The following is a 26,804-nucleotide window of genomic DNA, read 5'->3' as shown; positions in this document are numbered from 1 at the left end:
TAGCAGTAAATTATGGTGGGTTCCCCTCTGGAGATTGCAGATCAGAAATGGAGATCCCCACAGATCCTTTTTCTTCTACCACCCCCCTCCCCCCATGGTTGTTTCCTGGTCCTCCCTTCCCCCTCTCTTTGCCTCCTGGTCCTGTGGCATGGTGATCTTCTGGTGGCATCAAGGAAGAAAAATCAGCACAGGCCTTGGGAGCTGGCGCATTGAAGTAGGTGCAAAGTGCGCACCCAGATGTACGCAGAGGCATTTCAAAATGAAATCCCCGCATGTACTGTCCTGTGCCCACCCCAACCCAGCCCACTTTTGATGTGGCTGGAGGCACGCACGCTGTCATCCAGTACGCACACTTTTAACCACGTTCACAAGGGACAAGTTCCAAGCTACCCATTTTACAAACTCTGATTATTTCATTCGAGGCACACTTTTTATTTTTTAAAATTGTTTTGGGGACATTTCTAATTTTTTAGTTCCTCCAACTTAATATCATCACAATATTAAGTCAGAGGAAGTACAGAAAAGCAGTATTTTCTGCTTTTCTGTACACTTGTTGGTGAGTAAAAATGTGTGCCTCAGCTTCACTTTTTTTTTTGCAATGGGAGAATAGACAATAGCCTCATCAACATGATTTTGCATGTGATGAGCGCTACTAAATTTGGGATGGGAAATCCTTTCCTAGGATTGATATTGATTATGCTTCAGCCTTGGACACTAAACCCTTCTTTGACCATAAGCACACATCTTGTATTCTGCTGTGTCCATAATAGTAAATTTGCAAAACAAATATAACCTTTCTTGTATTTTACTTTTATTATAATATTGTAGCAGCTTATCCTAGCAAGAATTCCTTTCAGGACTGTAGTAGTTGAAGACCCAAAGCAAAGACAGTATAAACATGCCACTTCTGTTAGCCAGTCCAATTTCTGTAGTTATATCAGGACCCAAAGGTCACTTCATGACTTGGAAACATCCTAAAATCACAAACAGAAAGTTTTTGAGGAAAAGGAATTATTTGTTAACCTTCTGTTTATGTTGAGGATACAACTGATTGCATTAAAACAAGACAGACCATGACCTCTGTGTTGTATGCCCCAGCTATCACCATGGTTCACATTAAATCCCAACTTTGATCATAGCAAATTGTACATCTGTTCACAGTCTACTGAAACCTTTGTGTACCAGCCAGCCTTGCAGGCAGTAATGTGTACAGCAGGGTATATGTTAAAGGGAGCATTGTCCCTTGAGAAGGGGATTGGAATCATTTAGCCCATCCCCGCCAAAGTATTATAGCACCCAAAAAAAGGTTCCGATGTGCTTTTACAAAAAAGGAGGAGCTGTTTAATTCATTATGTTCCTATTTATTCATCTATCTCAGGTGAAATCTCAGGGAAGCAACAGCACATGCTGGTGCAATCCATTGCCCCTACCTTTATTAGGTGTTAGCCATTCAGCAAAGGAGTTCAAGACAAGGTCAGACAATGCTGACATCTTCTTTACTCCCGATTTTTCTCAATCATTTCATGAGAGAAACTCATTGAGAATCAAGAGAATATCCGTTTCTTCTTGAAGACAAAGTCTCATCAGCTCCTTTATCCAGCGCATTGTTCTTGAACAATGTCACATCTAGTGATATGATAGCAAGTCTGCTAGACTTGGATGGTGTCTGAAAATCCATTATTTATCTTAATGCCTCGCCTGTTGTAAATAGTCTTCACGCTTATAAAGATGATGAGTCTGAAAGGGAAAAGGATGGAAAACGTTATCTTCAGAGCAAAATATTTTGTAGGTTGACAGTAATTGCATTAGTTCTCGTGGAAAAAGCAGATTTCTTTCATTTTGCTGCTTTTCTTTTCTGATTTGTTGCACTCAAACAAATCTCAACAAAGACATATAATAGGGTTCCCCGAACAGTTTAGGTTCAGACTGAACCAAGATGAAATATAGGCCCTCACATAACTGACCAGCCTAAGCCAGCCTCAGAAATGTTACTTCTCTGATTTTGCTTGCCTTGATAATGCTAATGTATTGGGTCTCTTGAAAACACATTTCTACTATTAGGTTAGAAATATGCCTTCTCTTTGGCCTGTTGATGATATTCCTTGGATTACTAAGATCTTTATAATCTGAACTGTTTGAGAAATAGTATATCTGAGAATTATTTTCTTTTCATTATGCTAATGGATTATTCGGGTGGTGAAAAACCAATTATGTCAAACTTATAATGAGGGCACTGATAATGGGAATCAATTGACTTCCCCCCCCCTCTTAAAAAAAAAAAAAAAAAAAAAGAAAAAGAAAAGAAAAAGTGTTATTTGCATATTTGTACTTTATTTGAAAGTGCTAAGCAGTTGATAGGTTCTTAGAAATATGGTACAGAAGCGTAAGGACTTCAAGATTTCTGTAAAAATCCTAAGAACTGCCAAATGGGGGTCCGATCAATGATCCATGCAGCCCATTGTCCTCCCTGTGAGAGAGGCGATCAGCAGGCACAACCAAGCTGTCCGTTTACTTCCCAACAGTGGTGGTTGAGGAACGCATTGAGCCTGATGGGACATCAGTTTAGAAATCTTGAGTAGTTACTTTGTACAATTACAAAATGGATTTATCTTTTCTTCCTTCATTTCAGTTCTTGAGTATTTCACTTCATGGAAGCATTTCTTCTGTTTTATAGGTGAAATCAGACTATGATCTGCTTAGAGAAACGCTCACCAAAGTGACCAAGGAACGAGATTTGGCTTTGAAGGGGAAAAACCAGCTCCAAGCCAAGCTGGAGAACCTAGAGCAGGTCCTAAAGGTAAATTTCAGCTCTAGGGACAACAATTCAGTGAATAAAATCTACTTCTACTAAGAATATGTATAATGACATTTGTTTGGGGGGTTATTTTGTAACATTGCGCATAAGTTACGCCAGTTTTCAAAATGGACTTGCACCCATATGTCCGCTTTGAAATTTATTCCGGCAAACTACCCTGCATGCAGTTGCACCTGCTGTTGTGGTACGCATACTTTTTGCTTAGAGAATTTCTATGCGTTTTTTTTTAAATAAAAAATGTGCACCCAAGACCCAACCTCACCCAGGTTCCAGCCCTTGGAATGCATGAAAAGGGTGCATGTAATTTTACGCAAGTATCAGTCACATAGTTTTCTAAAGGGCCATTGCCGTAGGTAAAGCACCATTTTACTCGCAGAAGTCCCTTTGAAAATGACCCTCCAAAAGCAGAATCTCAGCATACAAATAATCGGCTCTGCAAGAGCTCTTTGAAATTCTGCTTTTGCCACTGTATAATGGGAGAGCCTTCTACAGCAATTGGTTTTCAGACTCCGAATCATGAGCCGATGCTGGGTTGTGGCATGCTAGGCACCGGGTTGGAGCCCCATTCCTGTCCCCATCCTTGTTTCAGCTGTTCTGCACGGTTTTGAGGAAGTACATGTGGCCACCTTCCTCTGCCAGTTCCCTTGCAGTTTTTTGGAAGTTTGAGCCCCTTGGTACCATAGGCCCACCCTGTTCTTGTGATGAGTGCTGAGAGGCATGGGAGTGCAGGCACCTCTAAGGTGTGTGTGCACTTGAGATAGTGCCATTAGATAGCGAAAGAGAGGGAGAGTGCCACAAGGAAAAGTTGGCTGCAGGATGTCGTAGAGAGAGGAAGGAGAACTGTCAAATGATCACCGGTCGCCTTAAACCGCACAGTTCAAAGTAATTGAGAGCCACATGGAATCTGCAGGACCCTCAAGTATGGAGAGAGCGCGAGCGAGCAATGGGAGCTGGGGAAGTGGCGGAGTAAGCAATGGAGGCTCGATGGCGAGTATGAGCAATAGGGGATAGGACGTGGTGAGAGTAGGTGGATGAATAATGGGAATTGAAGAATGGGGTGAGGAGTACTGAATGAGCAATGGAGGACAGGGAAGGAGGGTTGAGAGTGTTTTTCTTCCATTAGGTCTTGAGGAGAAAAGTTTTTTTTCCCCACTGGGTTCCAAGAGAAAAAGGCTGAAAACCACCAATTTATATATTGTTTAGTTTTTTTTTCTTTAAAATGTCTGTCGTTTTTATAGAATTTCTTCGTACCAAGGTACTTTACTTCCATAAAACCCTAGAACACTGCAGCACAGATGCACCAAGCAACTCCAGTCCCAATTGTGTTTTCTGCAGAAGAGCTAAAAGTGAGGGCGGCCACAGTGTGCCCTGCTGTCGGAAGGGAGCTATCCAGAGAAATGTGCCAGCGGTTTCCTCATTGGCTTTCAGCCTTGCCTTCGTCAGAGTTCACTTTTGTGGTACTCTGCATGATTATGCAAGAAGAGAAGAATATTCAGATTCGTTTCTCTGAATCTTCTGGAACATTTTCCAGGCGCTATCTGTCAGACACCCCCCACGCTACCTTGTTTGCAACTTTTAAAATGCTGTTGCATCTCTCCAGTATCACCTAAATTATGAGTGGTGATTTTGTGATATGATCTAGATGGTTCTGACCCCCCCCCCCCTTTTCCTCAGGACCTGACTGGCAAGTCTGGTTTTCGGGATCTCCACAATGAGCATGCACGAGGTATATTTTTGCAGACAATGGAGGCCCTGCATGCAAATATACTTCATGCATGTTCATTGTGAAAAGCCCAAAAACCATCCTGGCTGGGAGGGGTCCCTCTGACTGAGGTTGAAAACCATTGATCTCATCCCTGTTTGTCCAGGACAGACCTGGAATAATTTCAATTTAGTTGCCTATTTGAGTTACCTACAGTATCTGGCTTTTTCTTTAAAAATGAGTATTTTTAAAAAGTGTCTCTTTTCAGGAAAACAGCATGGTGAAATCCTTAAGAACGCTAGGAAAGGAATCATTTCCAGAGAGTGAAACACTTTTTTTCCCCTCACATGTCTGCTTTAACATGCAAACTTTTCTATGTCTTTCACGCCCTCTGCTGGCTCTGATTGGTATGACCACAGAGAATGTAGGTTAGAAACCTTTTGCTCACTGAACAGAGCTGTAGACTGTGGTTCCTTTTTCATTCTGTATAATTAGATTTCTGTTTGGAATGAAGACCGGGAGAACACAGTCCTTTTCTGGGAAGTTAGTCTAAGTAAATGATCAATACTAGCAACGCTGCTCATTAGCTAGGTCAGCGTTCCCCCAATCCAATCCAAAAGGAGCTGCTAGACACTGAATATGCATGCGATACATTTCAAAGCAGCATATTCAAATTTGTCTCATGCATGTTCATTGTGGATATCCCAAAAACCAGATTGGCTAGTAGCTTCTCTAGGACCAGTTTGGGGACCATGGATTTAGGAGAATGCAATTACATACCAAGCTCATGTTGTGTTACCATTAGCCATGATAATTTTCATGACTTTGGCCATGGAATTGTGCTGCTTGTGCTCAGTACATGATCCACAATATCATTATTACTATTCAGTTTCAAAAAGGGCTGAAAACAATTTTACCAACGTCATACTGAGAGCCCAAATAGCTAGGATACCGGCTATCTCTTCATCATGAACTATCAGAGAACAACTGCACATTGTTGACTAACATGGGCAATTAAGTGCCTACTAGAGAAAAAATGTTTTGAATTCACCTCTTCTGATGTAAAAATCCAGCTTAATTTTCATAGAAGCAGCAGTTGCAGTGCAATAGATTTTCTTTCAGTAAGCAAAAGACTATACCAAGGTGTGTTTCCCTTTGTTGTTTGGCAGTAATAGGAATTTATGACACATGTGTTTGCTGGTGAGCTCATGGAAACTGAGCTTGTTACCAGGTTTCTTGAACAATTTTAACACTTAAAGAGAATTTCCACACACACAACATATGGCAAAGATAAACTGAAAGTAGTTCCAATGATATTAGCTCTACGCAAGGCTCTTCAAGGCACATGTAGTTTCAGTACAAGGTGAATATAATTGGATTATGGAAAAATAAGCTTTCAGATTTGTGTTTATGAATGCTTGGATTTGGAGTTTTTTAAATTTGATTAATCACTTTTTCCAAATCTAAGCTCAAAGAAAGTTACACATTCATGTACAAAAGGTAGGTTCCTTCCCCAGACAGGGCTTACGATCTAAGAGGTGGAGGGGGGGGGGGGTCATTTAAAGGCTGTAATAAGATTTTACTGCACAGATAATGGGCAGAATATGAAATCCTGCGCGTTCTCTCTCCCTCCCCTCCCAAAAGAAAAACCTGACACAATGAGGGTATTAAATGACATGATATGCATGGAAATGCATGTGGAACAGGTCAAATAGTGTGTCTTGCGGTGAAGACTACAAGCCATGATATTTGATCAGAAGTGAGCTATACCTTAACAGGTGTCGGTAACTTTCCCCAGGAACATCAGGATGCTAACACACGTCTTGATGCTCCTGGGCTATGTGTTTAAAGGGCCCAAGAGTCCCCCTCCCCTGGTAATACTGTAATTGTTGTGGATCTAGTCAAACTACCTCTCCCTCAGCCGTCACTGCCACTCCCTGAGGTGGCCAAAAATGTAAATAGAAATGATACTTTGAGCTGTGACCCCGTCTAACTGCCCTGGTTATTTCACCTTTCATTGCTTTAGGTACAAACATGGGGGTCTATTTATTAATCTGTAGTATTTTTCCCAGAGGGATTCACTAACGTGCGGCACTCTACCTCAGCTTAGTAAATCCTATGAAATGTTTTCCGGTGGTGGAATACCATGGCTTAGTAAATAGACTCCTAAGTTTGTATCTGAGGCAATGGATGGTAAAGTGACCAGGATTGGGTAATCAGGGTGACTACCCTGAGTGCCACACTTGCTTATAAAAGGGATGGACCCAAAAAGCAAAGCGGTAACCGATCCAGTGAGCTGTGTAACAGTGACGACAAGGAGAATCGGATGATAGCAAGCCCTTTATTAAAATGCTTGACTAGCTGAAAGACGGCTCGTTCGTTTGAATTTGCTATATACGGAACATTTTTTTACTCCAACGCTGGTATCACGTAGCAACGCTATGTTGATAAGAGAAAGTCTATTAGTCTGAGAAAGAATTCATCTGCGACGAAGGCATAATCAATTTGATATCTTCCACATTGACCAAATCAAGTCCTGGATAAATGAATTGCCCCTGAGGCAGCTTTGTGCAAGGGAGCGAAACTCGGCCAGAGTCAGGCATTTTAATAAAGGGCTTGCTATCATCCGATTCTCCTTGTCGTCACTGTTACACTTGCTTATAAGACATTGCCATACTGGGTCAGACCGACAGTCCTTCAAGACCAGCATCCGGTTCCAACAGTGGTCAGTTAGGTTACAAGTACTTGCCAAGATCCCGAACATTAAATAGATCCCATGCTACTGATGCTAGTAATAGCAATGGCTATTCCCTAAGTCAACTTGACTAATAGTTTATGGACTTCTCCTCCAGGAACTTGTCCAAACCTTTTTTAAACCCAGCTAAGCTAACTGCCTTAACCACATCCTCTGTTAACAATTTCCAGAACCTAATTGTGTGTTGTGAAAGAATTTTCTCTAGTTTGTTTTAAATGCACAACTTGCTAACTTCATGAGTGCTCCCCTAGTCCTTGTATTATCTGAAAGAGCAAATAACCAGTTATATTTACCCATTCTAGTCCTCTCATGATTTTACAGACCTCTCTCTTATTCTCCTTCAGCCGTCTCTTCTCCAAGCTGAACAGCCCTAACCTCTTTAGCCTTTCCTCATAGGGGAGCTGTTCCATTTTCTTTATCATTTTGGTTGCCTTTCTTTGTACCTTCTCCAGTGCAACTGTATTTTTTTAGAAGTGCGGCAACCAGAATTGCACACAAGGTGCGGCACACAAGGTGCAGTCACACAAGGTCACACAAGGTGCGGCACACAAGGTGTGGCACACAAGGTGCACACAAGAAATGCGGCAACCAGAATTGCACACAAGGTGCAGTCTCTCCATGGAGCGATACAGAGGCATTATAACATTCTCTGTTTTTTGACCACAGTAGCACACTCAACCGATGATTTCAATGTATTATCCACTATGACGCCTACATCTTTTTCCTGGGTGGTAATGCCTAATGTGGAACCTAACTTTTTTGAGTCTGTGAACATATGAGCCTGAAAGGGAAGGGGAGGCTCTGAAAGCAAACTTTGCCCAGGTTGCCATTTTGTCCAATGACTGCCCTTGAAGTGACTTGCCCAAGGTCACAAGGAATATCAGTGGGAGAAGTGGCATTTGAATCCTTGCTTCCCTAGTTCTCAGCCCACTCCTCTGCTCTGATTGATTTTAAGGGGTATCTTGATCATGAATATCTTACTTGATCAAGGCTCAAATGAGTCTCTTGAAAGATATTTCAAGCAGATTGATTTATGAGCAAAGAAAATATGGCACACAATCTCCAATTTTGGAGATCTTTATGCCTTTAATGAGTAACCATTAACTGCTGATCAAATTAGTTGTCCTGAACTGCCCAGCAGTCTATGAAAACTCCAGACCAGACTCCCAGTGAGTAGGCGACAGACATGACCAACACATGGTTAAAGAAGAAAACGGTCATAAACAGTGTCACAGAACGTTACATCATGAGTGAATTGCAAGACAACGTGTTGGCAACCCATGTTCAATACTCTTGCAAAGAGATACTGTTGAATTGCAACATATTCTCTCAAATGAGCTAGAAACTTCTTAGCTTCTGTAGGTGGCAGTGCAGTGGGGGAAAAGTGTAATTCTTTTTGTACCGTAGTTTTTGAGTGACAAATACAGAGTCTAGTGCTATGCTTGATAATTGTTACCAACAGGTAAAAGATTATAGAATTCATTTGCTCTTGTTGTACTCCTCTCTTTTTGAATATTTGCTTCCCTAAAGTAGCTTTACTGTATTTATTTAGAATTATTGTAGTTTAATTGAATGTACAGAAATAAAGATCATCTAAAAAATAAAATAAGGCAAAACCTTTATTATTGAATTAGCTTAATACATTTCTTGACTAGGTTTTGGGAGTTACACACCCTTCATTAGAGCAAATCAAAATTAGCCTTACGAGAATTATTGTGATGCCATGTTATTGTTATAATTTGGGAATGCTAGGAGAGCGATCCCATTTGAGGGGATTGTGTGCCCTTGGGCCTCGGCACGATCCCAGACGAATCCAAGACAGCACCGAGGGTTGGCGAGGCGTGTCCCAGCATGGGTGAAGACAAAGTCTGACCCTCTGCCGGACATGCATGCTTCTGGAAGCCAACAACACTATGTTGGTATTTGAACAGTCCTCCAACCGTTCCCAGCCCTTTCGGACCTGCTGCTAGGTATCGGCAAGAAGCAGCAATCCGGACTGAGGATGAGGACAGACGGAGGCCTTGTGACACAGAAGACTCAAGACGAGACGAGAAGACTCTGGATGTGGACCAGGAACTTGGAAGACTCTAGACGAGACGAGGTACTTGGAAGAGTCTAGACGAGACGAAAAGCTTGGAAGGTTCGGACATTGGCACTGTGTCTCAAGGCGCCCTACACAGCCCACCTACATGGGCGGACCCAATGGGCTGGTCACGGACCACCCTGTCCCCTGTGCGCCCTACACAACCTGAAGAGGCTGGTAACTGACCACGTGGCGAGCGGGACAAGCGCAGGAAGGGAATCCAGCTGAGACGAGACTCCAATGATGAGGCAAGGTGTCATCTGGAGAACCACAGGAGCTGGAGGGTCAAGAGGACTCGGAAGCACAGGAAGGGAATCCAGCTGAGACGAGACTCCAATGACAAGGCAAGGTGTCATCTGGAGAACCAAAGAAGCTGGAGGATCAGGAGGACTCAGAAACACAGACGAAGGAGGAGCGAAACCTCAGAACATCAGGAAGCCTGGACTAGGAACATGAAGACATGGAACATCAGGAAACCACGGACATAGGAAGCAGACGAGACATGGAGCTCCAACGAAGAACGAAGACTTAATGAAGCGTTGGAAGACGAGACTTCCAGGAGCAAGTAACTCCAATGCAAGGCACACAGGAGTGCAGGAGAAGCCCTTTTATAGGGATGACACAGGAAACCAGGTGAAGCTGCCTTCCGGTGGGGCCAGGAGGACCCCACCTACGCTGACCCTTTAAGAAGGGAAAGAAGACGCAGGCCTGCCCCATAGGAGGAGGGCAGGACCTAGGAGAGCAGCCATACTGCCGCAGAGAAGCAGGGAGAGCCTGACAGCGGTGTCCCTGCCGCAAAGGATCATTCGGGGGCAGCCCCAGGCCTCAGGATAGGCCCCAGCGGTGGCGGCCCGACTCACGGCTCCCTGCCACAAGGGAGAACAGGGCTAGGAGCGACCTCCTGGCCGCGTAGAAGGTTGGAAACGTGGTGGTGGACCGGGCCGCGTGGTGCGGCAAGTCGGCAGGAGGTCCCAACTGCCGCGAACCGGCTCCAGCGTCGGCGGCCTCCAGGCTGTGTCTGAGAAGGCAGCACAGGAGGTGAGAGGCCTGCTTGTGGGGAGTAGCTCCGCGGGCAGGAATCATAACAGTTATTGTACCCTAAAATAATTTTATTATTTGGACAGCCCATACCAAAAGGAAATTGGAACCCTTTTAGCACACCCTGCCACTTGCTGGCTAATTGCCTGTGTTATCAGTATTCTCGCCCTCATTGTGGGTCATGCCTTAACGCAGTGCTATTACATTGTATTTAGACTTGTGAAGCATCACAGACCAATTAATGTGCACCGAATTAACACGGAGTGATGACACTGACAGCCATGCAAACTCCGCTTCAGTTTGGAAATGTGGTAGAAATGTTGCCTGGGGCAGAAGAGCACTGTTTTACAAGGTGGGCATCTCGAGAGGAGGACCAGAGGCTCATGCATCATTATTTTGGTACCTCAGTTTGGGAGCTGGGTTAGGAAGAGTCAGGAGCTGAGTTGTCAATGGGGATTCTGCAAGGCAGAAGGTCAGATCTGTGCACTGGACTATTTTAAGACTAGGTTCATTTATCCTGCAACAAAAATCGACTTTTGATATGCACCTAGTTTGGCAGCACTCATCCTTTACTGCTGCAAATGCCTTTTCCACCTTTATTTTTGAGGAGGGTTAGGAGCCTGTAGCACTGAGCTAAGCAAAGAAACTTACCTCTCAAAGCACTTCATCCACAAATACTGGAATGCCAAATTCTTCACAATAAAACCAAGCACCACCACGTGAACATGAGAAAATAAAAATTTGTAAGTGGCAAAAAAAACCGTCAAGATGCAGTGGATTCTGTTCTCGGGTTCAGAATCTGGATCATGGGGTAGGCTTTACGATTGCAATCAGGAAGCATAAGCCATTGGTTCACTTCTTGCAAGAATGTCTGTGAGGGCCTCACCTTTTCCATCAAGTCACTGCTCCACTGAGCCCCTTGTTTTGTCTCTTCAGAATAAGAAGACTGCACCTGCCCTTCACAGTCAAGGTCCAAAAGCCAAGGTGGCAAGTACCAGCGCACTCTCCCTGAAAGGGTCGAACACTCCACTGGGGGGGGGAAGGGGCAATTTTCAAAGCCACGTACGTTTGTAAGTTCAGGTTTTATGGCTGTTCAAAAATTCAACTGGGCTTAGCGCAGGCTAAAGTATGCACGTGATCTAATTTCAGGTCTGATTTCACATGCATTGTGGAGAAGCGTTCCAGGGGGTGGAATCGAGACGCAATCAGCACTAAATTTATAAAATATGTGAAGACGTGTGCATGCATAAGTTCCGCCCTCCGAAGAGGAGGACTGACTGTACGCCAGTGAACGTGCGCACATGCTCAGCCAGTTAGCCGAGGATTTTCAAGGTGAGCTTAGCTTTAATCGTAGTCGGTTAAAACTGTTGTTTGATTATCCTGATGCTCATTCTGCTCAGCTCTTAATGAGGCACATCCTCCCGCCATGTACTCTCCCTTTATGCGGGGAGGTAGCCATGTGTGTAGCTGCGTGGGCTCTTGGAAAGCTCCTGTCCCCAGTGGCCTGTAATTGAAGGGTGTAAGGCTGCTCCTTTGCAGGTTTCTGCCCCTCAGAGAGAGGTGTGTGTCTCTGTTTACCATTGTTGTTTCCAGGGGGCCCAAGGGAATTTCAGAGGATCAGCCAAAAGAATTTTGAAAAAGAGTTGCCTCTAAAAGTAATATTTCTTACTGATACATGGCTTATTTCATATCCTTCCATGTGCGCTTTTAAATATTGCGTCGTATTCACCAGGTGTGGCTTTTGGTGAAAACAGAGGATAAGTCCTCTAAGTCTGATGCTGTGCCGGTTTATTTTTCTGCGCTGCATGCCGGATCCCGCCGAGGCACGTGTGTTCATTTCTGGCAGCTGGCAGGGACTGTGGGGCTGTCCCCAGTGCCAGTGGCATCTGTGGAGTCGTGGTGCAACATATGTCTGTGCCTGCGTCAAGTGGCTGACTGCATTCCTGCCCTTCTCTGTGGAATGGTTTTCAGCATGTTAATCAGACTGTGGAAGCAAGACTTAGTTTTCTGTTGTTGTGTGATTGACTGGCTGATGGCGACGTAATCTGATTTGTACTGCTACAGAATCAAGCTAAGGGCAGCTACTATAAATACATAAACAACAATTTCCTGGTTTAGTCTCAGCCCTACAGAATGCATATCCATCTGTTAAAAAAAAAAAAAAAAAAGGTGGTTTTCTTCCTTGCTTCCAAGCATGTCCTTGTTTTGCTTGCTAACCCTTCCAAGTAGGATGGTAATTAGCCTCAGCTATGATGAGGGTGAAATGGGCACCTCTCCATGGCTACCTGTTCATTTCATATGGCCAGACTTCACCTCACCACTATTAGTTGATAAGGGAGTCATGGTCTGTAGCAGGGGTGGCTAAGTCCGCTCCTCAGCCACAAACTGGTTGGGTGCTTAGGATATCCACAGTGAATACGTGTGAGAGAGAGTTGCATGTGGTGCCCCTCCATCGTATGCATGCATCTTCTTTGTGGATGTCCTGAAAGCCAGGCTTGTTTGTGGCCCTTGAGGACCGGATTTGGCCACCCCTGATCTATTGAATGCAAGAGAAGAGGAGGAGTCAGGGGTTCTTGTTCCAGCTCTGACTGTGTTTGTGTAATCTTAGGCAAGTCGCTTGGTTTCCTATAAGAGTTTCTTCTATTATGTAGTAACCCAGTGATGTGACAGTCAGACTAGAGAGGCTGTATTGTTCCCTACTGCCGTGATTCTGTTTGGATGCAATGTGACACAGATACAAGCTGGCTTAATTAGCACAGTCGTCACTGCCATCTGTGTGAAACCTATTGCTAAAATCAGCTATTTTAAACCTCGTTCCATTATCTAATCAACAGAAGGGGCATTTCATTTGCTGGGGTTTAGCAGTGGAAGTGACACATTGGTAGCTATTAACCGTCCAGCCTCTTTTCTGCTCCCGCTTTCTATGGCTTAAATATCCCTCAGTAAAGCACACGCCTCCCTTCCCATCTGAATTCCCTGCAGCCGTACATTAAAGAGGAGGTCCAGCATCCTGCCAGCTGACATTAAATGCTAAAGTAATTGGCACTGCCTCATTTACTGAAAATGCTCTCCCCAGCAATGAGCTCTCTTCCCTGTGATTTCCCCATTTATATCTCTGTTTGTTGCCTAGAAGGCATGCCCCTCCCCCAGTCTACATTCATGGAGATGCTTGCATAGATATTGTAGGTCCCATTGCTCTGGATGCTCAATGTAGGCGTATGAATAGACACTTAAAGGCACATTACCGGAGAAGAAAAGAAAGTCTGATTTCCTAAGCTTTATTCCCAGAGACACATAATGGGAATCAGGCCCTAAGGTTGAGCTCACTGAAAGTTACAGTGTGTGATTTTTCTCTTTAATGGACACGGACTTTGAATCTCATTCTCGGCAGGTGGACCTTCTGTTCCCCACAGCTGGAAGTAATTTTCACTCTGCCGGACATTCATGTACTTTGGGAGCCTTCCGATGGGAAGTATTTTATTTGCTCCGGTTCAAAGTCTTTTTCGGTTATCTCTCGCTTTCTAAAATTGTATTAGAGATTATCAAAATGGAGCACATTTCATCAGCCACCTGCGGAAGAATGCTGCATGCACACGTGTTAAAGAAACACGTTTCCTGCAAAGGTAGAGCTTGAAGTTTATCTGGGATATCAATCAAATTTCTCAGCTATCCTGGAGTTTCCGGATTGCTTGTCTTGGCTTTGAGTTGGATGGTTGCATTAGTCTACTCAAGTCTATAGGCCCAATGTACAAAGCATTTTTCCCATGGTTACAAAACAGGGCACACTCTAGCACTTTTAACAAGTATGGGATTTCTTCTTGATGTCACAAATACGTCACTACGTTTGAAAGCTCTTTAGTGCAGTTTGCAAAAGAAATGAGGTGTCTTTCTTAAATTTCCTATAGAAAGGGAATTTGCTAGAGGGAAGAGGTAGAAAGAGGTAAAATAGATCAAAGAGCGACTCTTCTCCCTAAGAAGGGAGGGTTGGTAACTTTTGGATCAGTTCGGAAACTATTCTTTCAGCCTTAAAGGAATGATAGAATTGGCATGAATTATATTCAATATGCCACTGGCATAATAATAACCTGCCCAGATTTGGATTACAAAGGAAGTGTGCAAGTTTTTTGGGTTCTTCTGCTGAAGTGCTAATGATGATAATAGAAGAAAATAAACATTTCAGAGGTGGAGTACTCAAAAGCCATTTAGATGGTTATCTGAAAAGTTATTCTTCTAAATGACAAAACCGGCAAATTTCGAGACTTATCTGGCTACTTTCTAGCTGGGTAAGTCAGGGGCAGGTGGGAAGCGTTTGGGGGAGGAGCGGAGTTAACCGGATACATTGTCCAGCTGACCTGTCCTAAAATTAACCAGATAAACATATCCAGCTAACTTTAAGATAGCCAGGTATATTCAGGGGTGTGACTGCTAGTTAGCTGGATATTGCCCCCCTTCAGTGTATACATTTTTACTGCCACAGTAAGTAGTATTTTCGATACTGGAGTCATGTAAATGAGATGGCCTGTAAAAGGAGTCCTTTCTTTATTCATGAAGCTCCAAAAGCATCTTTGACTCTTCGGATCCTCAAACTGATTTCACCGTAGATTGGTAAATCCATGGGTGGTTCTGAATATTGCATGCTAATATTCTTCTTTTCAATTTATCAATTTTATGGATTAAAAAAATCCACAGCTGGAGTTCATAATATCAAATGTTGGACCTGAGAGGAAGTGCATATCCCTGGAGAAATGCCCCTGAAAGGAGGGGTTTAGTTGTTGCATCCACATGAAAGCCAATAGCCCCCATCCACCTCAGACTGTTGGCAAATACAGCTGAGTGAAGAACTGTACCAAAAATGTTCCATTAAATTACTGATCAAGACAGAGCTGACTTGTGCACTTATACTGTAGGCCAGCACTGGGGAAAACCTGAACACCTACTTTCTGTATTTTGTTTATAGAAAGTGTGGCATGGGTAGCTGGGATGAGTTAGGGATGATCTCGGCTAGGGATGTGGTTTAGAATATCAAACGTTCCTCAACCTGTGTAGATGAAGTCAGTGGCAGTGATCCCGGGGAACCCAACTGCCATCTTTCAGAAACACGCCATGCGCTGACCTATCACGGGTGGAAAAGTCTTCAGCAATCAGGGGAAGAGAGGGGGGTTCTCTTGTTTAACCTGCAGACTCCCTACAGATTTTGAACTTGTAGCAAATACAGCATTAAGACATAGTTACATATTCCGATCAATCTTCCAGGTCAGTTCCAAGTTAGCAGGCATCAGAATCTCTGTTGTAAATATTTCATGGGGATCTTCTGACAGTATAAATATCAATCTGGATAACATATGCATTGCATAACACAGCAAGGATACATTTTCTATAAAGACCACCAATGTGTGGACCAGGCTTGATATTAGTTAGTAGATTTCACGGGATGATGATTGTTTTGCTTTCATCTGTTCGAATCCTTTTCTTTTCTTTTTCTCCGCCCTCCTCATCTATGGCCATACAGAAATGTAAGAGCAAAATGTACAAGTATGAGGCCTATTTTGATCATCATTCTAACATGAAATAAATTTGCATTTCATTCTGAGTGTCACATCCTAATTATCGTCAGGAATAGGGCTGTGCATGTCATTAAAGAGCTTGTACTAATGTTAGTGCTGCAGCTATAAATGTCACAATTAAAAATAATATATACATTCCACTTCCCTCTGATTTCCTTTTGTTTTTTAAATAAAGGTATTTGCAAATGATTGAGTTCATTTGCTCAGCTAGCTGGAACTTGATGATGTCATTCAACTCTTCCATTTGACTTTTTAGTTATGACATCGCAACCAATACTTCGCGGAAGAATTGGCTGTGACATTGCCAATAGCAAAACTAAGGCACTGGATGAAATTGGAAGAGTATTTAAGAGGAAATGCTTGTGCCCAGACTGGAGCTGATAGGGTAATGAAATTGAATTTTGTACATGGAGTGAATTCCATTGGGCAAGGGCCTCAGTAGGGCAAGAGCTCACCATCTACGTTTTTAGACTCCCGTCCCCGTGTAACTGAGCAGCATTTAGAAAGGTTGGCATATCAATCCCCCAGGAATTTTGTGTTAAAAGAAAAATGTGGATAGCAGCCATTGAAATGACTCTAGAAATGGGGAAAAAAAAAACTGGAATACATTAGGAGGTTAAAAAAGAATGGCACTGCCAGGACAATGCATGTTTGAATTGCATGAGTACGCAAGTTACTTAACAAAGAAAGATGCTGTGCCCTCAGAAGCAGGAGATCACATGCTGGTACCTTTTGCAATCAAGATGATGGTACTTAATGGAACTCTGAATAGCTGTAGCATTCGTGTTGCTGCAAAACCTTTCATGTTTAACAGCCAGGGTTTGTGCCAACATAAAAGTAACTCAGAATCAAGCCCGGTGCTATAAAAAGAACACCCATTAACTGTTCCACACGTGATCAGGGGAGTAACCCTGACATGTCGGAGGACACACCTCATTCCTAGACTGGGGAAGGGTTGAATGCCAAAAGCAAAAGGCATAGAAATCACAGTATGAGAAAAAGAAAGCTCTTTTGTCTGCTGGCATATTTGAAGCCGATTCTCCTAAGAAAATGGAATGGATAAACAGCCAGAATTAACTAAGACCTGAGTTTAGCAGCAAAAGAATTTTGATTTTGGTCCTGATTGCATCTTGTAGACATGCCAGACATTCAGATGCAGCAGTGAGAACTCAACTTGACTTCCTCACCTTCAAGAAATATAATTGTAAAGCTGAGACTTCCACGTCCTCAGAGCAGAGGAGGAAGCATCTCTTAGTCTTAAATGGAAGTGGAGAGAACATCTTCGAATGTGTATAATATTGATGATTATTTTGAGGAGGACTTTAAGAAGCAGGGCGTATGAGGAAAGCTTCAGCTCCTGTCATACGTTCCCATTGCCCAGCCCTCCTGTGTCAGGCTTACACTCAGCCCCATGTGCCATTCATGCTGGTGACTGATTTATCTTCCATAAATTGGACCAATCCCCGTTCTGAGTCCATTTGTACTATTTCCTGCCACAGTCTCCCGCTGCAAATAGTTCCGCAGGTTGACATTGCAATTATTTATTTGAAATAAGCTTTCGAAATCAAAACTGAGCTACCATAATGAAAGGATATTCCCAAACTGGCTGCCTGTGAATGGGGAGCCCAATTTTCAATAGTCGACATAAGTCCCAAATGCACGCTTAAGTGGGCCCACACAGCCTTATGCCAGTATTTTATAAACCACATTTTTGCCATAAAAGGACGTGCTTATGTTTCAGTGTGTGCGTATATTTGTAATATAGCAAAATACATACTTTCTCTTTCCAGTTTATAAAATTATGTGCATATATTCTACACTCATAATAATGTTAGCATAATAACCCAGAGTTATACGAGGAGCCAATTATTTGATAAAGAGCGCACGCACTCTGCTTCTGAAAATACTCGCATGCATGCATGCAACTCACCCAATTCACCAGTGCCTCTACCAGTTCCCCCACCACTTAACCCAGATCTCCCACCCAAGAACTGTAGATGAAATACAAGTGCGATTTCACTTCTGTGACTCAGTTAACAGATACAATTATGCATGCAAGTTCAGTAATGTATTCGCATATACTGCTTACAAAATACTAACTTGTGCGCAAACCTTTGAAACCTGCCCCATAAAACCCCCCAAACTTCCCCTCTTTTTTCCTCTTAACATTTACCTGTGACACTGTTAGGAAGTACATATGTCAGGTTTTACCACACTACTGTTTGTACGCTGCATGCGTGTTTCATGCGTAACTTCCAGTTTTACATGCCGAAACCTTTTGACAATTGACCCCTAGCTATAGGCTAACATCCCTTATTATGAAACTATTTATCTGAAAATGTGAAGCACGAGAGCAGTCACGTAGCATTAAAGAAACCAGCATATAAAATACGAAGAAGACCAGTTTATTTAGCACAACTTGCTGGAGTCGCTCTCTGCAGCCCTTCAGTGAGTCTGCCAGTTGATGGCCAGTGACGTCTGAGGGCGTCATGTCAATGGACCTGCTTGTGTCCAGTGTACAGCAGCAGGAAGGACACTTTCCTATGCATAATGTGTGCCTTTACACCACTGACGAGGGTTTTAATTAGCACTTGTCACTGTTGTCAGGAGGAAGTGTTTCAGCAGCTGCTCGTTCTTGGCACAAGGAGTGAATCTCAGCAGCTTCTATTTAAAGTCCAATCCACCACTCGCAACCTTTCTTGGCCCTTTTCACTAGATTTTGTTTCCCAGTTTTACTGCAATTGGTCTTCATTTTTCAAACATTTAATTATCTTGACTGAAACTCAAGGAAGATACTACCAGAATATCTTTGTTCACAATGAATAGCAATTGTAGAACATTTCCATCCTGGGCATGAAAACTGAAAGAAAGGGCTGTCCAATCTTATGGGCGGTACTTTACATATTTTTCCAAGTAAGACATGCCATGAAAGTATAGAAACTTCCACAGTTATTGCTAACTACAGCAAATATCCTCCAGTAATGAGCAAACAGGAGAGCTATCTTCCCCCAGAGCCATGAATGGTAAGGTAAGGGTTGCATTTCCGTAACATTTTCCAACTTGTGATCTGAACACACATTCAAAATGCTGTACAGCTGTGCAGATTGACACCTCCTATTGGTGGCAGTGAACAGAGGTGGATAGAAATCCATCTACCCCGCAGTAGGTAAGACCAGAGGGGGACAAAATATGGCCCACAGGGAGGTTTCCATCTGTCCCCCAGCTGCAAGTCCAGTTCCAGTCTGTAGCCGCTAAAGCATGCCACTTCTGGCTGGAAGTGATGTCATTGGGCTGGAAGTGGCATTGCTGCTAGCCTGTCAGACCTCCAGGGGACCCTTTCTGGCACCCCACCCCTCAGGCTCCAGGGTATCCCCCACTCCATATCCCAACTGGCCCCCTCTCACCAATGTGACCCTCAGACTAACAAGTTTTCCCATCCCTGGATTAGACCTATCACAAAAGAGCCTGCTTCGCATAGATGTTCCTATGTTTGACAGCCTTCTTCCAATGAGATTGGACATTTTCCAAAAAAAGATATCTTATTGTTGTGTGAAGTCCACTTTGAACAGAACCCTACATTTATTCTCATTACGTTTATCACTAAGAAATCAAACTGTGACATTTGTTTGCTCTATCTTTTGCTGTGTATAATGAACAGAATGTAAGAGAAAATCTCCCTGCTGAAATGCTACAACTTTTTTTTGTCCTGGCAATTTATCGCTTCCAGTTCAGTTGGAAAACCTCATGGCATTGTGGCCTGTACTGGGCTACAATGCCACGAGGCTTCATTTGCAACTTCCCGTGCTATTTCACTTTTACTAGCCCAGCCATTACAGCAATAGTCCTTGGCCAAGAACCACAGATCAGGTTTGGAGCCTGGTCCACCCTAAATCCAGCGACTAGGATATCACTTTTGTGCTACTGTCATGAGGGTCTCTCCCCTTCTTCCGCAGCTTTCCCAGCCCCAGCTGACCGAGGGAGCAGGCGCCAGGCTTGGGAATCTGATAATCAAATCTGGGGCTTCCGCATGCCGCAGTGCTGCTGATCCATCAAGCTGGGCCGGGAGCACTTGATGTTCCTGAGCAAGGAAAAATAAAGTTTTATAAAAAAAAAAAGAAAAAGAAAGCATGTGCAAAAAAGATGCAAAGAGCATTGGCCTCAGGTCTGAGAAATTTCTGAGCCATGGAAATCTCTGAAAACCTGGGTCTACTCCTTTAGTATTTTTTTTTTCATGCCTCAAAAAAATATTTAGTCTGGCTCGGGAAAGCAGGTATAGTGAAGGAGGCAAGTGTTTGACAATTCAGCACTGTCCAGTTGAAAGTTGGTCGTATGCTTCATTATTGTCACAGCTCCGCAAATTTGCAGAAGTGAAGCCCAAATGGACACAGACATCTCCATAAATGATTAGTTTTCATTTATTTAGGTATTTATTTAGGCGTTTTATATACAGTCATTCCAGAACACGATCACAATGGTTTACAAAAGCAACGTTCATGATCTTTTTTAACAATCACATTCTGAGCCAGCATTCATAGTCTAGGTCAAAATCAAAGCAGATAAATGTTCTTATTCATGTTCATGGGTATTCTTGGTCAACATGATATTAGATTTATAGACTTCATGTTTGTACCTTCTCAAAGTCGGCATTAAAGCAAATGCAGATATCAATTCAACTACCTACTTATACACTTTGACACTCGTAAAAGCAGTACATAAACCACTTTTCAATAAACAAATAATCAATCTATCAGTACTTATTGCTCACTTCACTACCATTGTCTCTTGTATTGACATTGAAGTTTTCAGTTTAGTGTTATTTTATGTAAATCGTAAGCTTTTCTGAAGAGCCATGTTTTCAGTTCATGTTGGAAATTCTTTTTTTCCGTTACTTAGCATAATGACTCTGGAAGGGAGTTCCACAACTTGGGGCTTGCTGTGGAAAACAATTGGTCCCTTATTTGTGTTAGATGTGTGTTCTGAGTAGAAGGCACCATTAGAAATCCTTTGTTTTGTGATCTTAGGGTTATCTGTGATGCGTAGTGTTGAAGTGTGACTCCTAATCATGGGTCAGTATTGTTGATGATATTGAAAATTAGGGTTAATACTTTATAATGAATTTTGGATTGGACAGGGAGGCAGAGCAGTGCCATCAGTGAGGGGGTGATGTAGTCAAATGTTTCTAATAATAGTCTAGCAGAGGCATTTTGGAATAAATGTAGTGCTTTTAGTAAGTAATAGGGAGTTGCAGTAGTCTAGGTTTGAGAATATTAGTGTTTGTAAAACAGTGCGGAAATCCTGTGTTAGTAGAGGTTTCAGCCAGTGTAATATTCTCAGCTTGGTGTATCCTGTTTTTTTATTAATTTTTTAATTCACAAAATGAATCATTGAAAATGAATCATTTCTGGAGATGTCTGTGTCCATTTGGGCTTCACTTCTGCAAGTTTGCTGAGCTGTGCCTCACAAAGAATTGGCCATTCTTATTATTCCTTGGATGATAAAGTCAGCCTAACTAGGAGGTATACTTTTAACATAAATTGGGATTAGCTTGGACCATTAATATTCACTCCCAACCCTCGAGGGGGTTACCCCTACTGAAGATGCATGAAAGAGATTTGTATGCACTGCCTCCACTCTATGCAAATCTATCTCCTGCATATTCTTTAGAGGTATCTTGAAAACCTGATCTGTTGGCGGCCCTCGAGGGCTGGGTGTTGAATACAACTCTGATAGAGAGTCAGAGTTATGGGTTGAATTGTTAGATTTTACTTTTAGAATTTAGGTTGTTCCTGGACAACTTGTCATTCTCATTGTAATTTTTTGTTGCTTTTAATGTTTTGTAATCGCCTTGACTTGTTTTATGATAAGGTAGAAAATAAAATTGTCAAATAAACAAATACTCACCAAAGTGAAAGAGCTGGTGGAAATGACACCTTTTGATTGGATGTTGCGCAGTGATTATTAGCTTGTCAGTAAACAAAACTTATAGAATCTAGTTCTAAACACATATTTCCTTTTCTGAGTACCTGGAACAAGTTTCAATCTTAAAGAACAAAAATATTACATATCTGATTTAAAAAAATAGCACATGTATAGCTCTTTAAAGTGATGTATTCCAAAATCTATCACTATATATTTATAAAAATATAAGACGTTCCATGCTGGGTCAGACCAAGATCCATAGAGCTCAGCATTCTGTCTCCAACAGTGGCCAGTCCCAGTCACAAATATCCATCAAATTCCCAATAGTTGATCTATGTCTTTAATCTCACTCCCAGAGATAAGCGTTGGCTTTCTCAAATCTGCGTGGCTAACTGTTTATGGACTTTTCCTTCAGGGACTTGTCCAATCCTCTTGGGAACACCATTATGTTAGTTGCCTTGACCGACATCCACCATTAACAAATTCCATAGATTGTTCACTGAGTCAAAAAATACTTCCTTACAATTTGTTTTCAATCTGCCAGTTGCTAGTTTCACGGAGTATCACTTAGTCCTAGTGTTGTTTGAAATGATAAATAACTGCTCCATATTTATCTGTTCCTCCCCACTCATGATTTTACAAGTTTCAGTCTTCCCCTATTAGTCATTTCTGTTCCAAGCTAAAGAGCACTAATCTGTTTAGCCTTTCTCCATGATGGAGCTTTTCAATGCCTTTTATCATTTTTGTTGACCTCCTCTGTACGTTTTCTGTGTCTGCTATGTCTTTTTTGAGATGGGGTGACCAGAACTGCATTAACTAGTATTTGGAAAGTACACAATTTAATTACTTTGGTTTTCTGCCAATGGAGTGGTTTTATGCAATGTGTTGTGTTTTAAGGAGGCTTCTCCTGGCATATGGTTGTGAATCTTGGCAATTCTGCTGTATGTCTTGGCCATGGACTCAATGACCAAGACATCTGTATTCAAGCAGTGATTGAAAGAGAATGATAAAAAAAAATAGGGTTTAATGTGTATTCTGCCCTGTGTAGACACATTTTTCATGCAGTGTGTATGCTTAGTACCAATGATTAAATAGAAATGAGACATAGGTTTATGATTCATGGCATGGAGGGCTTCTGCATTTACTTGTGAGATGGAATTTAGGGTACAAATAAAAAAGAATTTGTCATAATCTGATTCTCATATCACTTTGGATGTTGAATATAGATGATAGGGTGCTTTTAAAATTTTTTTCCAATAATGTTGCTATTACTGCTCTGTGAATTTACACTGATTAGACTTGTAGAATTATTGAAGGCTGCTGACACAAAAAAAGAGTTCAGACTTAAATTTCATTCCTGCCTTCTGGGCTCAATTTACAAGAAATCACATGACTTACAAGAATCTCAGTTTATTAAGCTAGATAGATAGATAGATAGATAAATTATAATACCATCCTACTAAGAAGATGTTGTGTTAATGTCTACTAATTAGAACAATGTTTGGAAAACAAGCAAACTTAAGGCCTTATTTTCCAAACGTATCGCACGCGGTAAGGGATGTTTCACACGCGAAATGTCCCTTTTCGCATGTGATACCAAAATGGGGGCGGAGTCGGCCCCGGAAGAGGAGGAGACGGGGCGTCACCGGGGCTGACTCCGTGACGACGGCGCGCACAGCGAAAAGGTAAGTGCCTTTTTGCTGCCTATTTCGCTCCCAATGGCTACACCTCCTATGGTGGCACTATTGGGTGCGAAACCGGCAGCGATCGCACCGCGACGGTGCGATCGCTGCCGGCTAGCGCAGGCCTGCCCCCCGTTTCGGCCCCCCTGCCCCTCATCTTCTAAAGTATCGCAGGCCTGCAATACTTTAGAAAATGAGGCCCTTAGTCATTGGTGTGTTAGCCCAATATAAAGCCTAGGATTAGTGAACAATGTTTGAAAGAACTGATCCTGTTGACTGCGTTGGATACCTGTTGTTCTCTCCATAAGATATATCTTATTATATCATTTGCTGTTTTGAATAAAAGGATTTTTCTACTCAAGGTGCTGACTCTAAGCCCGGCACCTACAAAAATCGGGAGATACGTGTACAAGTCAGGCTCTTGCGCATCCACTGAAATTTAAAAGCCTCCCAGATGCGTGCACTTCTCAAAGGTTTTCATAAAGGAGCATGGTCTGGGCGTGGCATGGCCAAGAGGTGTGCGCGTAAATACTTTATGCATCTGGGCGTGCGCTCCGATCCCTGCCACGTAAGTTTACTTCTGCTAGGGACAAGGTGTAAGTTTAAAAAAAATAAAAAGCTGGCCATACCTGAGGGGTTTTAAGGGTCTGAGGTAACCATTCAACCAGGAGGGTTTGGAGAACCTAAGCGAATTGATGAATGAACTGATGAAACTGGCAATGGCATGGACGGGTGCCCCTTTCCAAATTCCCAAACTTGTGCCATAGAAGGGGGATTTACACACATAGGCGTGCCCACTTAAAATTGGGGGCACACGAGCATGCGGTCAGGCTATTTTATAACGTGCATATACACGCGCAGGTTATAAAATGGCTGCATATCTGGGCGCGCGCCAAAGTTTGCCCGTGCGCCGGTATGAAAGTTACCGTCCCTGCGTTTATTCAGTCCCCAAAAGCATGGCGACCCAGATGGGACCTGGAAGTGGGAGTGAGAGGGCGTTGACTGCTTGGCTGCCCTATTCGGTGCGTGGAGACGAAGGTCCTTTCCTTGCCATGGCCCTCCATTTCCTTCTCCTCCTCCTCTCCCCAGGTAAGAGAACCCATCTGATCTGGGCTTTTGTCTTGCTAATCAGCAGCTGGGAGAAAACATCCCTAGGTATTAAGTTTACAGGTTTAGATAAGTTGGTATAACCTCAGCAGATTAGGCAAGAAGGGTTCCATGGTACAACGATTGTGCACCTGGGATCTGCTGGGCAGGCTTTTTCTGTTTAGTTAAGTTAATGGGCAGAAGAAGCAGGCATCTTCTAAAATTTCTTGGAGGAAGGGCTTCCTGTGTGTGTATACTCTGTTTGATCCATGCATCTGTTTGTCAGTTTGAGTGTGGATGAATATCTGGGTAATGTGTGATGCTGCTTATCAGTGTGTGAATGAATAGGCCATCTAGTGAAGAAATAACAGTTTTAATGGTATTAAGGTTTGTTTTCATGTTTGTAACTGCTTTGGATGTGAATTGTGGCCAGCGCTTGCAAAAACCCTCTTTCCCCCCTTGCGCCATGCCTTGATGTTTAATAGGAATGATATGAGAAAAAGGTGATTAAAAATATGTAATATATTCTAATGTGCATTTGTCCTGTGTTTAAAAATCCATTTTTGCTTTGGCTTGTGTTTGACATTCTTTTCTCCTCCTCCTTATCTAACAAATGGGGTCCTTTTCTATCCTTTTCGCGTGCAATAGCAAGCGGGGGGGCGGAGTCGGGGAGGGGAGGAGTCGGGGCGCCGAGGAGGCGGATGCGGCGGTATCTTTGCTGGCAGCGATAAGGTAAGCCACGTTATCGCCACCAGTAGTGCGCCCAATAGCATCATCTTTCACGGTGGCGCTATTGGGTGCAAAAGCCGGCAGCGATAACACCGTGATGGTGTGATCGCTGCCGGCTTTCGCAGGCCCGCCCCCCCCCCTTTGCCCCCCATTACCGCTGGGATTCACCATTCTCTGCGAGAATGGAAAATCCAGGCCTAAGATCATTAGTTTTGCTTGTGCGTAGAAGCCGCTCTGCCTCAGACGGGAAGGGAGGGGGCTGTCTTTCTTGCTGTTTTGCTTTCTGTACTGTAGATTTTTAATTATGAAATGTTCAAATTCATTCCGTGTTTCCTAATAACCCGGTTTCTCTTTCCTGGCTCCACGTGTTTGAGAAATGGGAACTAAAATCCTTTTCTTCCCCTGTCAAAGAAGCATGTGAAAAATGGAATATTGGTCTGCTTGTTTAAAATAATTAGTTTATACAAAAACCTTTGCACTTTGTTCACTTATTATTGAAATAACGTTTAGAGTTTTCCTGATCTATCTCAGGTCCTGCTCCAGATTCCAGTCCGTAGATAAACTCTGTTCCTTGCAATACACTTTTCCTGTGTCTTCTTTAAATTACAACTGTGTTCCAAAACTGTTATCCATTTATGCAGTATAAGCATCTGCACTCCATACTGTGAACTCCTCTGCTTCCAACTATGCTAATAATTCAGAAACTTTGAAACTCTTTCTGCTATGCTTTTTAATATATACTTGAGGACATTCTGTAAACGTCTTCCAGGTCTGGGACACAACTATTTCATCTATGCAGACGACATTCAGTTTTTCTTTCCATTTCACCCAGATCTTCAAACCACTTCAGCTTTCTCTGTTTATCTTTCTGCCATAAAAAGTTGCCTTTTGCACAGTAGACTTTCTTTAAATCTCAATAAAAAAGAAATAATTTACCTTAACAGAAAAAATATAAATCCGTATCTATTGGTGCTTACATTTTTTTGGTCATAACATTCCAGTTGCCACCCAAGTCCGTAATTTTGGGGTCATTTTGATTCTAGTTTAAGCTTTAAAATGCATATAAAATCATTGACCCAGAAAGCTTATTGGAAGCTTAGAATGTTAAGGTGCATAAAACGTCACTTAGATCAGTCAGATTTTTGGACAGTGGTCCAGTTACTGGTCTTTTCTGTCATTGACTAGAAAACTCTATTTTTCTCGGACTACCTGTTTACACCATCAAAGCAATACAGGCCATTCAAAGTTCCCCAGCAAGTATTGTTACAGGCACATCTGAGTTTGATCACATCATACCTGTGTTAAGAGCCATCCACTGGCTACCAGTGGAATTTTACTTACAGTATAAGACATGTATGATAATACACAACACTTTTAGATAACAATTTACCTTATATGATTAATCTGCTGTTGAAACTCTACCATCCGGTC

At 42.6% G+C, this 26,804-nt stretch overlaps 1 protein-coding gene across 13 annotated transcripts in view; it reads left to right on the top strand.

Annotated features, from left to right (window-relative positions):
- Positions 1-26,804, top strand: part of RIMBP2 (RIMS binding protein 2) — a 438,584-nt gene that overhangs the window by 260,814 nt on the left and 150,966 nt on the right. For all 13 annotated transcript variants that reach the window (XM_029619910.1, XM_029619911.1, XM_029619907.1 and 10 more), the window contains one exon: positions 2,675-2,797. In XM_029619910.1, the coding sequence (XP_029475770.1) occupies positions 2,675-2,797 (123 nt within the window). The remainder of the gene's footprint in view (positions 1-2,674; positions 2,798-26,804) is intronic.

The sequence above is a fragment of the Rhinatrema bivittatum genome, chromosome 11 (assembly GCF_901001135.1).
Source record: "Rhinatrema bivittatum chromosome 11, aRhiBiv1.1, whole genome shotgun sequence".
Classification (NCBI taxonomy): domain Eukaryota; kingdom Metazoa; phylum Chordata; class Amphibia; order Gymnophiona; family Rhinatrematidae; genus Rhinatrema; species Rhinatrema bivittatum.
This window is presented reverse-complemented; position numbering and strand designations above follow the sequence as displayed.